Source organism: Tursiops truncatus, chromosome 2, assembly GCF_011762595.2.
Source record: "Tursiops truncatus isolate mTurTru1 chromosome 2, mTurTru1.mat.Y, whole genome shotgun sequence".
Taxonomy (NCBI): Eukaryota; Metazoa; Chordata; class Mammalia; order Artiodactyla; family Delphinidae; genus Tursiops; species Tursiops truncatus.
The window spans coordinates 93,682,954-93,698,392 of record NC_047035.1 but is presented as its reverse complement, the minus strand read 5'-3'; the positions used below and the strand labels follow the sequence as shown (position 1 = coordinate 93,698,392).

The 15,439-nt window shown below is 41.8% G+C and overlaps 1 protein-coding gene across 6 annotated transcripts in view; it reads right to left on the bottom strand.

Moving 5' to 3' along the window:
* Window positions 1-6,732: 6,732 nt before the first annotated feature.
* GLDN (gliomedin) overlaps window positions 6,733-15,439 on the bottom strand; it is a 67,462-nt gene continuing 58,755 nt past the window's right edge. For 3 of the 6 annotated variants that reach the window (XM_073801000.1, XM_033851673.2, XM_019931669.3), the window contains 4 exons: window positions 14,642-14,725; window positions 14,419-14,544; window positions 12,729-12,879; window positions 6,733-10,351 (listed from right to left, as the gene is read on the bottom strand). In XM_073801000.1, the coding sequence (XP_073657101.1) occupies window positions 9,874-10,351; window positions 12,729-12,879; window positions 14,419-14,544; window positions 14,642-14,725 (839 nt within the window). In that variant the 3' untranslated portion in view covers window positions 6,733-9,873. Of the gene's footprint in view, window positions 10,352-10,375; window positions 10,980-12,728; window positions 12,880-14,418; window positions 14,545-14,641; window positions 14,726-15,439 lie in introns of those variants that run through there. The other 3 variants (XR_012330106.1, XM_073800999.1, XM_073801001.1) reach the window with 3 other exon arrangements.

The window sequence follows — 15,439 nt, the reverse complement described above, 5'->3', positions numbered from 1 at the left end:
CATGGATGGACCTCACCAGCATTATGCTAAGTGAAATAAGTCAGACAGAAATACAAGTACCATATGATTTCTTAAAAGTGGAAAATATAAATCCCAAACTAATAGATACAGAGAACTGACTGGTGGTTGCCAGAGGAGGGTGTTGTGGTGGTGGGGGAATAGAAGAAGGTGTTGAAAAGATACAAACTTCCATTTATATAATAAGTCCTGAGGATGTAATGTACAACATGCTGAGTATAGTTAATAATACTGTATTACATTTTTTTAAGCTGCTAAGACAGTAGATCTTAAAACTTCTCACAAGGAAAAAAAAGTTTTAACTATGTGAGGTGATGGATGTTAACTAAACTTACTGTGATAATCATTTTGCATTATATATACATATACATACATTTATCAAATCATTATGTTGTACACCTAAAACTAATGCTATATGTCAATTATATCTCAATAAAACTGGAGGGAAAAAAACCAACCAAACCAATGATTGCCTGTTCCCCCCAAATGTGAAATAAAGACTTAAATGTGCTAAAGGTCAATGTCACCAGCAGATCTGTACAATAAGAAATGTAAAAGGAATGTAAAGGCAGTCAGTCTTTGAAACCAAAAGAAAATGATACCAGATGGATGTTTGGATCTACACAAAAGAGTGAAGAGCACCAGTAGCGGTAACTATATAGATAAATTATATAAAGACTTTTACCTCACTATTTATATCTCTTTAAAAGACAACTGAATATATACACTACTATGTATAAAATAGATAACAAATGAAAACCGACTGTATAGCACAGGGAACTCTGCTCAATGCTATGTGGTGACCTAAATGGGAAGGAAATCCAAGGAAGAGGGGATATACGTATACGTGTGGCCGATTCACTGCTGTACAGCAGAAACTAACACATTGTAAAACAGCTATACTCCAATAAAAAAAAGACAATTGATTGCTTGAAGCAAAAATAATAAAAATATACTTCTGGTTTTATAACCTATGTACTGGTGAAATACATGACAAAAATATCACAAAGACTAGGAGAGAAGAATGAAAGTATATTGTCAAAAAGTTCTTACACTATGTGTAAAATGGTGTATTGCTTGAAGATAGACTGTGATAAACAGTATAAACTAAAGTAAAATAACACAAAATAATGTAACTAATAAGTGAAGAAAGGAAGTAAAGTGAAATTATAAAAAAGTTTTCATTAGTCCACAAGGTAGCAGAAGGAGAGAAAAAAAGGAACAAAGGACAGATGAGACCATAGCAAGATGGTAGATTTAAACCAATCATATCAACAATTACATCATACGTAAATGTTGTAAACCACAGATCAGCAAACATTTTCTTAAAGGCCATATAGTACATATTTTACCTTTGCAAGTTATAAAGTCTCTGTTGTCACTACCTAACTCTGCTGTTGTAGCACAAAAGCAGCCACAGTCAATACATAGAGAAATGGATGTGGCTGTGTTCCAATAAAACATTTACAAAAACAGGCAGCACAGCAGGCCATAGTTTACTAGCCCCTTGTTTACCTCAATTCAAAGACAGAAATAGATTGGGGAAAAAAGCAAGACCTAAATATATGCTGCCTACAAAAAAATATTTTAACATGATACCTACCGATTAAAAGTAAAAGGATGGAAAAAGATATACCATGTTAATATGAATCAAAAGAAAGCTGGAGGGCCTATGTTAATATTAGCCAGAGTACACCTGGAGAGCAAAAAGAGGGATACAGTGCAAAGAGAGTTAGCAAGCAGAAAGATGGCTACATCTTCTGCCCAATGGATCAGGTTGCCAATACGTATTTCAATGCCAGACTCCTAGGAATGGGGCCAACCAAGTAAGACAGAAAAGGACTCGTCGAACCTCCTTCATGTGGGTGTGCCTTTAGCCCTTGCTACTGTACTAGAAGGGTCAAAGGAGCTGGAAAGAAGGGAGGAATACTAAGCTTCTTTCTGAGAGGCAGTAAAGAATAGTTACTAACGGTGTGGGCTCTTGTGTCAGACTGCCTGAATTTGAATCTTAATTTTACCATTTACAAACCGAGTGAGAGTGAGTTGAGTTTATCTCTTTTAATCTGGAAAATGGGGATAAGATTTGTACCTTATGGGCTTCCCATGAGAATTACATGAGTTAATACATGTGAAGCATTTAGTACAGCACCTGGCACATAGTCAGTACTTAATAAATGTGAACTATGATGATGACACTGATGTTGCCAACTACTGTGGTATTCCTTTGGAGAAAATGAAGCATTGTATCCTGTTTGTGCAACAATCTTTAAGTTGACACAATGACCCCCATCCTGTAGGAGTAAAATGTTCTTAAATATAAGTACCATTTGGAAAATAGATAACTAATAAGGACCTACCATATAGTACAGAGAACTCTACTCAATACTCTGGAATGAACTCTATGGGAAAAGAACCTAAAAAAGAGTGGATATATGTATATGTAAAAAAAAAGTACCATTTGGGGTGGCATGACTTAACCCAGGTGAATAAGGAAAAACTCAGTTTTCCACATTTCCCCTTTACTCTCACACTCCTACAACACACAATACTTCTGACACCAGATGTGTGGGAGTTTTCTCCCACTATGAAATTCTTGGATACTGGTTGGTGTCTTAAAATTCAACTCAATTCTGACATTATCTACCTGGAGATAGCATGAGAGCCCACAGGATAAAGGCTCAGTGCTACAAGGTTGCCCCTGCTTCAGATGCCAATTGCAAGTCCACATTGTTACCTGTGCTTCTGACTAACCGGCTATAGATCAGAAGTTCCAATGACTTCCTCTTTGGTTTTGATTAATTTGCTACAGCATCTCACAGAATTCAGAGAAACATTTTCCTTACTAGATCACCAGTTTATTATAAAATGATAAAACTCAGGAATAGCCAGTTGGAGGAGAAGCATAGGGCAAGGTATGGAAAAAGGACTTGGAGCTTTCATGCCCTGAGGGCACCACTGCCCCCAAATCTCCACACGTTCACCAACCCAGAAGTTCTCCAAACCTTGTCTTTTTTGTTTTCTTATGGAGACTTCATTATACAGGCATGATTGATTAAATTATGCCTACATAATTAAATCATTGGTGATTGATTCAACCTCCAGCCCCTCTCCCCTCCCCAGGGGTTGGTGTGGGACTGAAAGTTCCAACCCTCTAATCATGGTTGGCGATAATGGCAACCTGCCCCTATGCTACGTTACCTAGGGGCTTTCCAAAAGTCACTTCATTAACAACAAAAGACACCTTTATGGCTCTCATCACAAGAAATTCTGAGGTCTAGGAGCTCCGTGCCAGAAAGGAGACAAAGACCAATATATATTTCTTATTATAAATCACAAGATCACACCAGGTTTCAGCAACTTGAAACCAGGTGTAGGTGAAATCTGGCCCACACCTTTTTTGTGCAGTCTGCAAGCTAAGAATGCTTTTTATGTTTTTAAATAGTTAAAACCATTTTGTGACACATGAAAATGATAACATTCAAATTTCAGTGTCCATAAGTTGTATTGGAATCAGCTATGCTCACTCATTGGCGTACTGTCTGAGTGTTTTCAGCCACAACAGCAGAGTTCAGGAGTTGCAACAGTTCAGAGACCGCGTGCCCCACAAAGCCTAATATATTTATTATCAGACCTTTCACAGAAAAAAATTTGCCAACAAGCTTGATTTAATGCATCCTTGAACTTCCCCCTTGTTTCTAAATGACCACAAACACTACACAAACTGCAACTTGGAAACTGCCGACCCAGATTATCTCCATCCCAAATGGCAGAGTCCCAATCTTCCTCTGGCCAGGTCCTCACCTGGGTATAGCGACTTTCTTCTGTTGGGAGGTTAATCTTCTTTGGAGCGTGGCAAAAAGCTTCTTTGGAGCTGATCTTCAAGACTGGGGTCTGGTCCTCAGCTTTTTCTGCCCTTCTACTTCAGGAGACAAGAGCCTTTTTGTGCGCTGCTAAGGAGGCCCTGAGCTTTCCCACATAGCTTTCAGTTGGCAATTAATTGCTCTCGGCTTTTTATTATCTTTTTCCTTTTAGAGGGTCAATCAAGCTTAGCAATAGCCACCTGATTTCATTATCCTTTTAGTCCCTATTTCTCCATGATCTCAAACACCTGATATAAAACATTAGCTGATGTATTTCTTTCCACTGCTATACCAAGTCCAGCTTCCCACCAATGAAAGTTCTAATGACTGGACCACCACATTGTTCCAGTGGCTATCTGTGCTCAATCTACTCTCAGCCATGAGGTCCTTATTGCAAACAGGGTGGTGAAGCACTCAGCTCCAAAGCCCCATCAGTGGCTTCATTCTGGGACCACATATGGTTAGGGTTCCCAGACTTGGTAAATGTAAATACAGGACTCTCAGTTAAGTAAGAATTTCGGAAAAACAAAAATTTTTAGTGTACGTATATCCCATGCCTTATCCGGGACATATTTATATACTAAAAAAATTGTTGTTCTTTACCTGAAATTAAAATTTAGCTGGGCATCCTGTATTTCACCTAGTAACTCTACAACAGGTTGCGTTCCTCAGGAAGCAAACTCTGAGATGGAGTTTAGCTAGTAGGATGTCATTAAAGAGTGCCCTTTTTATCAGTACCTTTGGAAGGATTGGAGGAGAAGGAAGCAAGAGGGCAGAAGGAAATGTCAGTCTGTGATGCAGGTCCAGTGACAGATTTGGCTGAGCCCTGGGGATCTCTGGCACTAGAATGGCCCTTTAGAGTAGTTCCAAGTTGGGCTGAGCTGTCCAGGCCCTTATACTCACACTGATCCGTCATTGGATGAGGGAGTGCTTTCTGGATGGAGGGGATCTCTGCAGACGAGGCAATTCCTGAAGGGACTGACGGCTGAAGGCTATAATGCCAACAGCACTCCCAGCACCAGGGGCAGAAAGTCTTTCCTGAAGTGGAATCCATGCGGTGAGTGCATCACAGTGTCTACTACGCTTGGAGAGAGGATTAAAACATTGAGCAGAGAGAACAGATGATATGTAAGGACTTTTCCACTTGAGCATCTATGATTAAGTGAAATAATGTGTTCAGATTGCCTAGAAGAGACCATGGCCCATAGCTGGTAAACAACAGGCAGTAGTTGTATTGATGTCTCTAAAACTTTGGGCGGGAAGGATTGTCCAGTGGTGGTGCAGTTTTTAGAGTAACAGGTGGTGCTGCTTCAGCATGCTTATCTACCAACAGTCAGAAGGTGATGACTGTTGAGAAATTCTTTGGTGGGGAGTGTTCTCTGCCTGACTAGGCTTGATTTGGCATTTTCCTCTAGATAGAGCTTTTCAAAAAGGAATGCCTTTTGAAACAATCTTCAAAGTTAATTATTTTCTCTTTCCTGTTACAGAGACCAGATCTTTCCTTTGAAAGTGGCAGAGTTAGGTGGAAAACTTGATCATAAAGTCAGCAAACAGTGTCTCATGTTTACCTTGGCACTTAAGCTGTGATGTTGGGTGAATCTTCTCTGGCCTCACTTTTCTAGGCTTTTAAATGAGAGGGGGTTGGAGTGGGTATTCTGTGAAGGTTCTATCTAGTGTTGACCATTTGTAATCCTGTGATTGTGTATGTGGCCTCTTGGCAAATGAGTTTGGGACACTGACCATGCCAGATTGCTAGACACAAGACTTCAACAATTTTAAAATTAATTTTTTAGATTTTAGAAAGTAGTTTAACCACCACTTTTCAAGTAGCTCAGTTTTTGAGACTGATCATGGCAAATTGCTTGGAGGGAAAGGTAGGAAGACAAGTTAATTTCTTTCTTATTTTAAATCTCAGAGTGAACAGCTATAAGATTGGATATGTTAACATCCCATGCAAGGTCTGAATGGTTCAATTAAAGGGGCAAGGCTATGTTCTTCATGGACTTTTATTTCTTTTTTGCTTTGTATTATTTTAAAGACAAAAGTCATCATTAGCGCATGCCTGGGCCTCCCAGTAACAGAGACACTTCTAGGGAAGGTTATAAAGAAGCTGTGTAGATCAAGGCAGCAGGTCCTTGAATTGTTTTTTCATTATTTGAGGGCAGTTTTATTGTAAATTTGTGTGTGACTAAGGGACCATTTTTTGGTGACATGAAGTGTTAACTACCTCACCAAACAGACCAATAGATAGAAACTGTTGATGCTGTGCCCCTCACTCATCTCTGCAGCCCTTGAATAAGGCTGTAAGAATAACAGGGTCACCCTGGTTCCCTGTAGGGATGAACTATAAAAGTTGCATTTATAATTTATTAAGAATCATATAATTTTTAGAGCGTTTCTCATTTCACATAGAAAAATCAAAGGAGGTACATAGTACTATTATCCACATTTTACATATGAAACAGAGGCTCTGAGGGATTGAGAGACTTGCCCAAATTCACACAAATCCAATTTAAAAAATTTCTTCTTCTTTATTTTTAGCCTAAAAAGTCATGTCCTTTGTAGTTGCCTCACCTAAGCCAATAAGTTAGCAAATACTCATTGCATTTATGTCTGTAAGTATCTAGTTTTAGTAACTAGTTGTACCTTTTTCATGTTTTCCTATAGAGAAAACATAGTCCATATCAATGATTTTTTTCAATATTCAAAAGAGCTAGCAAACTGTGAGAGTTTGAACAGAGGAGCAACAAATATAACTCTACCACAATATTGGTTTTTGGTTGTTATTTCTTTTAAATGTTACATGTAAATTAATAAGAGGTAAAGATAACACTACACTTGTTTCAACACGTGATTGTGTTCAGCAATGATTATTTTTATTGACTAATTAGATTAAAGTTAAATAAATTCCAACCAAAAACGAGACATTCACCATGATTCATTTGTTGTTCAGAATAGTTCAGAATCTGTCGTTACAGACTGGATATTATGGCTTTGAATGCAGTGTGGTACACCAGGTCACAGCAGCTTCATAAAGACTGAAAAGCCTGATCACGAACTTCTCCTTCATCTGGTTTGTGAACAGCCAGTCACAGCCAAAGTGTAGTCTGCGCAGCTATAAAATGACACCTGGTTCTTCAAGCATTTTGGTGTCTCGTTTGACTTTTTTATCTTGCAAACTTGGAAGGTAAGAGACTGTGAAGGTACCTAAGATCAGAATTCCTCATTTTAAAACTTTTCCCCCAGGACTCTTTGTCGTAACACCTGTGCTTAGTGATACGTTGAGCCCATAACCACCACATGGCTTCAATAGGACACATTATCAGTTTGCAAGAAAACGCTTTGAAATAAGGTTCACCCACATTTGAGGTTGGGAGGGGTGGTTTTATTTACTTCCTGGTGGGAAGCTATCTGCTTTAGATTAAAGAAGAATTAGAGAATTATCTGGTTTGATTCTGACATCAGAAGTGCAAACATTTGGAAAGTGCTTTAAAAGTAACTTTGGTTATAAGTGACAATGTAAACTGCTAAAATGATATCTTGACTTAAAAACATTAGGTGGTACATTCTATTTTAGCAGTGAGCTCAAACCTTTCTCTCTTTTATTTTTTTTAAATCAAACACTGTTTGCAGGAAAGAATTAGTAAAATCTGAATTCTTTTCACTCTGTAAAGACAAACTTGTCACCCTTATTATGAAATTACTCATTTTTGTTTGTTGGTCAAACTCAGTTGTCCTTATATTACTCTGCCGTAGCAAAAAAAAAGAGAGAGAGAGAGAGAGAGAGAAATCCCAGTATAAACTTCGCTATATGTGAGTATATGTGAGTGAGTGAGTATATGATTCCTTACCAAAAATTAAGGGTGCTAAGATAGTTCAAATATAAAGACTAGGGTTTCTAAAACTTTTTTTCTAAAAGAAATATGTGCTAACTCAATAAGTAACCTCTTTTGGCTGCTACTGTATATACAATTAGTATTGTATATATTACTATTACAACTATCACTATGAAATTATATACATATTCAGGTCCCCTATGTCCAGAAACAGCAATGCATATTTTTAAATAGTTTAAAAGAAGACTAGTATATATTAAACACATTGATCCTGAACATGAAACTCTATTTTACTTTGTTATAAAACATGAATCTGAAGAGAGTATTTTTTAAAAGCTGTGATGACATGGCACAACCAATCTAATTAAAAAGTGAGGAAAAAAGTTTCAAATACCCATTATTTTGAGAACACAACAATAATAAATTCCCTAATAGCTGCCTAGGTTTATGCAGGGTGTGGGGAGATTTAAATATTTAAATCTGTACATTCCCTAAGTTTTAAAATGCTTCTATTAATAAGGTATAAAACCAGGACTCAGGGCCACTGAGAATCGATTTGGCTCCAGTGAAAAAGTTTCAGAAGCTCTCCCCCCAATACATTCATGTACTCAGTGAGGGCAAGTTGCTGAAAAATCTTTACATAAGTATTTCCCTAGGTCTCTTTCCTGGCTGCAGGACCGCAGAAACTTTCCAGATTCCTTTCGACTCTCAGTGGCGCTGCCTGGGCCTCAGTGCTGGGCTGAAGGATGTTCGAAGAACTGAATTGGCAGAAAATATGCGTATCTAAGGGCATTTAGGAGCAGGTTAAATTATATTTTCTCCTTGCATCCGAAGGAACCAGATCACATTCTTTAAAATTATATTAGGTTAAGAACAGTTCATTAACTACTTTTTGGGAGGGCCACTTAATTTTATGCTGTTCTCACCCTTCTTCTTTACCAAAAACTCAAGCCATATAAATGACCACTTTTTCATCTGGAACAAAACAAAATATAACAAACAGGCTCAGGTGAATAAGCCCTTTCAAGAATCAGGCTCACTTTATATTCTAGATCAGGGGTTGGCAAACTTCTGCTGTAAAGGGCCAGAGAGTAAATGTTTTAGGTTTTTTGGGCTGTTACTCAACTTTCTTGCAGTGATTCAGCTCTGCCAGTGTCGAGGAAAAGTAGTCATATACTATAATACATAACCAAATGCCTGTGACCGTGTGGAATAAAACTTTGTTTACAAAAACAGACGATGGGCTGGCTTTGGCCTGAGGGTCATAGTTTGCTCATCCCTCTTCTAGATAATAACCACGAATGGTGCCTCTCTTCTGAAAACTGCAAAGTGCTTCCCAAGGTTCTCGCCAGAGTAATGCCCACTAGCACAGAATTTACTCTGATAGCAGATCCATATCTGTGGCAGAAGAACCCTGCAAGACCTGAGGATTCAATGTTTATGACCCAACCTGCGTATCAGCATGATCAAAAATTGATAGGAACCTGGAAGGGCCTGTTTCTGTTTCATTAGGAAACATGAGCAGGTAGCTGTTCCTGGCTTTTGCTAATCTTGGAGTGGTAATCAGGAGCTGAGGATAATGGCCACTCTGGTGCTCTGGCAGCAGGTGCAGATGCAGAGAAAGGTAATACATTAGGGGTAATAAGGTACCTCAGCAGCCTTAAGGGGTCAGTGCAGCTTCCAAGGCACCAAGTCATCACTAAGGAATTTGTTGCTCAAGCAATCAGGCTGATCAACTCAGAGGTAAAATTGCTCAGCATGTAGCTAAAAACCAAAAAAACAAAACCAAATATGTAAAAGTTGTGAGAGCGGAAACAACTAAGAATCACAGAATTCCCTACAACTTGAGGAAATCTTACCTATCATCTTAGCCAGCCCTTTCAAATTACCAGTGGGGAAAACAAAACCTAAAGAGGGAGAGGTAACTTGCCCAGCTAGTTTGTAAAGGAATCACCAAATATCAGCCATTTTTGAGTTCCAATCTGTTATTTTCTCCTACAGAATCTGAATTAAAAGTGGGTCACCAACCATATAAATACCCATGTCATGTGATTATGACAGCTAAGTACCTGACCACCCTTAAAGACAAGTTTTCTATTGGGATATGCATGGTACCAGAGAACAGCTGAAATTTACTGAGGGGAATAGAATGCATACCATCACTGGTTTAATGTAGCTGACAAAAACTGTACAGGATAAAGCATTAAATGGCCATCTTCCCAAGAATATAAATTCTGGTCTCTCATATTGTATGATAACATGGCAAGAACAGATGGGGAAGTTCTTAAATCGAAGTTTGCATTGATCTGTTTCCCTCCTAACAAATCAAAGGCAAATGTTATCCTCATATCTTTGGTGTCCGTGACATAGAGGATCCCTCGGGCAATGAAGGCGTTGCCAGCCTTGGATTTGGGGTACGTGGTGTTGATGTGCTGCACCACAGAGAAGGTCCTCTCGTCCAGCTGTGCGACAAGGATGCTCGAGCCATCCACACTGGAAGCATAGATAATCCAAAGGCCCTTTTCATCTACAGCTAAATTGAAGTACGTCTTGGAATTTGCAAAGAGGTATTTTCGATCAAAATACAAGGCATTTTCAAGCTTCAGAGTTTGGGATGTCTCTTTGCCAAATTCAAATCTGAAATGTATAAAAAAGTAGATATGAGCCACCATTTTTGTGGACAAGAGTGGTTTTTTAGGCTCCTCCATTAAACTGGGGTGGGGCCTGAGATACTGCATTTCTAGTAAGTTCCCAGGTTGTGCTCATTCTACTGTTCCATCTGCAGTGCTGTGAGCAGCAAGGATGTAGAGGATGGTGACTACATCTCAGTGTCCACCTACTAGCCATGTGACCCCGATAAAATTCCTTAACCTCCTGAATCCTCAGGTGTTTGCTGACCTCCTGAAATGCCCTCTCAAAGTTGCAAGGGGCCTTAAAAGATAATCTAGTCCAGTCGTTTCATTTTACTAATGAGAAAAGGAGAAGTGACTGGTCCAGGAACACAGGTAAGTATCAGAGCCAGAGTTTAAACTCAGGCTTTTGACTCCAAGTTTGGGGGTTCTTCGTCTACTCCATGCTGGAGTTTTAAGACAAAAGTTTCACAGGAGGCTCAACGAAGGAAGTCACCAACTGAGAAGCAAAGCAGCAAAGTCATGGCTGTGACGTCATTTTTCTTGTCTGGTAAGTGACTGGATCAATGAAGTGACGGCATGAAAGCCCATGCCCCTCAGCTCCCAGAGACCGTCTGATTTGGCAGACTCCACATCTAGATCATATCAAAAGTGGATTATGATTCAACTGCAGGAATGAAAATTCAGGAACTTTAGGCTTTATAAAGGAAAAGAAAAAACACTAGAGGGAGCCATTGAGCAGCAGAAGAACTGTGAAGGGTGTGAAGCTGCGGGTATGCACTGGAACATAGGGACCTTGAAACCAATCAAGAAACCCTGAAGTAAGCTTGAAAAGAAACAAGAGTGAGGGCTTGAGAAGGCCCTGCTTGCCCATCTCAGCTCTCGGGGTTCTCCTTCCTCTGAATGCCCGGGATTCAGGACTGCCATTGGGTTCCTGACTAGTACTGGCACCTACAACTGCATTCCTTGATGAGGCTTGCCTCTCCCAGCAAAAAAAGCGTCTAATTCCAGTCTGCCTCTCCTTCTCCTCCCAGTCTGTGGCCTGGCACTGGAGCAGGGCCCCAGCATAGGTCTCCTAACCAGTGCCTCACGCAAACTTAGTGTCATTAGAAGACTCTTTCTTTGGGTGGCCAGTCCTCCTTTGGGCTCATTTACCCCAGAGCTCCCCTCCTACCACCCCATGTAACAGCGGTCCCCGGGAGCCACAGGATTGAATGAAAACAAATGTCACAGAAAGGAGTGTGTCTGGGGAGAGAGGGCCTCTCAACGGGAGGAGGGTCAGTTATCTTGTTCTGTTAGCGCAAGATGCTGTCCAGATGACGAGGTAGTGCAGAAGCCCAGTAGAGGGGGGTAAGAGGCACAGGAGGGGATGCTTGCAGCCACGGCTGACACGTGTGTCTAATGTGGCTGGTTTAACTGCACGATGTACTAGGAGACCTACCCCGATCCTAGCCTAGCTCTGCAGCACCAACAAGGTTGCTGAAGCTGGATCTCACAGAGGGAGAGAGAGAAGGGACCCAGTCCTCCCTCAAGATCCTTGTCTCTTGTTTGGAATGACGAGGACCATGGCTTTCGTAACACTGGAATTGTCATTTCAGAGTGGAGGGCTGCAGAGGCTCTGGTCCGCCTTTGCATTTTTAATGAGGACATGGAGATCATAGGAGGCGGAGTCTCTCCCCTGAGGCCACGAGTAAGTAGGCAGGAGAGTTGGAACTTGAGTTCACTGCTCTCTTGATTTGCCCAAGATGACCCGCTTCTGCCTCTAAAGCCCAGAACTCAATTTCTTCCGGAGCCATGCAGACAACTTTCAGCAATTCTTGTGTGAAGCCAGGAAGCTTGGGCTGCTGCCCTGGGCACCGACTACCCGTGTGGCCACCTCCCCTCCCCGTGGGAAAGCGGAGGGAGCAGGGGAGGTGGCCTGGCGAGGGCTCCGTCAGGATGACAGAGCGATCTGAAGGCGGGAACCCTGACTTTGCCTTGCAGTCTCTAGTCCTCGGTGATCTCAGCCGTGACATGAAATTCTTCATACCCAACATTTTTCAGAGCAAAACTGATTTCAGGGTATGATACCTTCCTGCTAGAGGGAGCTCAGGGTTCCACTGCTTCCTTTCCCAAAGGATGAGAAAGCTCCTGCTGTTATCACTCCAGGCCTCCTTCTCTCTGGCCCTGACCTTACTCTTGGTGTCCAGACCAGCAATAAATGCAGATATGGGGCTCACTCATCGTGTCCTGTGGTTCATTTGGTCAGCAAACCCTCACTGATCTCTGGCTGTGTGTCACCCCTGGGGACATAAAGATGATGGAACCACAGTCCCTTCCCCTAAGTCGTTGAAGGATGGGCTGTGGGGCAGAGAGGAGGGTGCCAGGGGTCCCAGGGGACTCACCTCACTATGGTGTTGGAGCCTCCTTTGTGGTAGTAGAGAGAGTTGTTGTGAACGGTGTGCCCACAGCCATGGAAATAGTGCGGGAGGTGGATGAGCGTGTAACTGCCGTTCAGCAGTGAGGGCTGGTCCTGGAATTCCTTCACCCTGAGGCCTGCAGGAGAGAAGCCAGCGAAAGGCAATCACAGCTTGGCAGTGAGTCGGGGGAGGAAGTTAAAAGGATGGAAGGTGAGAGTGAGATGTCCTGTAAGGGTGCTTGTCCACTTTCAAGAGTCTCAGGCTCTCAAACTCAAAGGCCAATTCTCTTCTATGGATTCCCAAACCATCGTTTTTTTTTAGTTTTTTTTTTTTAACGTCTTTACTGGAGTATAATTGCTTTACAGTGGTGTGTTGGTTTCTGCTGTATAACGAAGTGAATCAGCTATATGCATACGTATATCCCCATATCCCCCTCCTCTTGTGTCTCCCTCCCACCCTCCCTATCCCACCCCTCTAGGTGGTCACAAAGCACCGAGCTGATCTCCCTGTGCTATGCGGCTGCTTCCCACTAGCTAGCTATTTTACATTTGGTAGTGTATATATGTCAATGCCACTCTCACTTCATCCCAGCTTATCCTTCCCCCTCTCCGTGTCCTCAAGTCCATTCTCTACGTCTGCGTCTTTATTCCTGTCCTGCCCCTAGGTTCTTCAGAACCATTTTTTTTTTAGATTCCATATATATGCGTTAGCGTACGGTATTCGTTTTTCTCTTTCTGACTTACTTCACTCTGTATGACAGACTCTAGCTCCTGCCACCTCACTACAAATAACTCAGTTTTGTTTCTTTTTCTGAACCATCTTTTCAACATAGTAACCACAGAGTTGGCTTTGATCCTCCCAGGAAAATGGCATCACCCTCTCCCCTACGATTTTATAACATTTTCTATCAGGCTGACATAGGCCTGTATCGGGAAGAGCACCGTGCAGTCACCGTCTGCCTCTTGCACTCCACAGTGGCCATGCTGACTCATGACCTTGTTCTTTCCTTTTGAGCCACAGAATCCTTCTCAGCTGGTCATCCAGGCAGTCACTGCCAGCTGACGTGTGAGCCTTGATGAAATGAAGCAGCGTATCTCAGCTATTGCTCTGACTAGTAGGTATGGCCAGGCCTCTTCTGTCATGGGGCCACTGCTACTACCACTGGCAATTCCAGACCACATTCCTTTGAGGCAGTGTGACCAGGGTCATGCTCAGATGCAGCAGACCTGCAAGATGACACTTCACCCTCTCCCCTGGGCTCTCTGCCCACGGATATCTTAGAAAAGTGGCCAAAAGTACTCTCCTTAAAGAAAGATAGACCATGCAGAAGAATTTGTCTCCGACATTTCTTCCACATTACGGTTTTTGGGGTTTATAAACCCATAAGTCATAATGCTATTTGTTTCCTTCTGGACACTTTGCTGAAAATTGGAATAAGCTACACTGAGGGTTCCCTGGTCATGCCCCTGTGACCTGAACTGCAAGTCTTGTCACCAGTGTGCTCAACTGAGAAAAGTATTCTGCCTACTCATTTGGGCTTTCTAAAATAAAGAGCAAGTCTGTTACACCAATTAGCAGGGACTTCAGACACAGAAATAGGATAAGCCTGAAAGGGGGCAACTGATGAAAGGTACAATTACAACACAGATATGGATCATCCGCCAAGTGAAAGCACCTGAAAAATGTTCAGTAACCCAGATCCGTTCATCACTCTTGTTAGCAGACTCTCTTATCCAAGTCCCAAACGTCTCTTTAACTTTCAAAACTTGTGTTGGGTTTCCAATGGACGTGATCATGGATTCTACCAAAAGAAGAGAAAGGAAAGTTACCCACCTACCAATTATGACTTTTAGCCATCTGATTTCTGAATTTTAAAACAGGATGCTTTGTTTCTGTACCTGCTTGCAGGGAATGGTGTTCACTGACTTTCTCATCAGCTTTTCCAACCAAGGTATCATCATTTGGTACAGCACACGTCTCACCTAAAACAACAACAATGATAATCAGAGCAAACTAGTTGGCACAGTGAGATATATATAGCTTTATAACTGGTTACATAACCTCAATCCAGACTCTAGTTCCATAAGCATCCTTTACAATAGGCTCACCGAGGTTTTTGCTTGCTTGCTTTTAAGCCCCAAGTCATACACTTCCAAATTTTTTCCCCTCCCCGGGGAGTTTCCAACAAGCGTTCCATGACAATAGTTGCTAAGATACTACAATCAGGAAAATGTCACCTGAGTCAGCCATCCAAGCCCTGAGCAACCTGGGAGAAAGACAGGCTTACTGATATGTTCCTGGTCCCTCTGGGCCAGTGGGAATCTATCACAGTCTGCATTCTTCTGGAGGGATTTTCACTTTCAGGGAAGCTGATGGGGATGAGGGAGCAGTCTCATGATGGGATGACCCACTTTACCCTGTCTTCCTGAACTGCCAGGGAGTAGAATCACAGAGGAAGAAGGAGCCTAGAGGCAGCCCAGCACAGAGAGATTTGAGCCCCTTCCCACCCCATTTCCCACCTGTTTCTGCTTGAAGGCCTGTAGGACCCAGGTCCTTGAGGGGCACCTGATCCATAGTTGGTTTGAGGCTACAACTGAGCTCAAAATCATCCTCCTTGGCTTGTCATTGTTCCCCTTAGCAAACAGGCTTAATTCAGACCTTTGGTGGAGAGGTGGCTCGGGGTGGCAGAAGCAGGA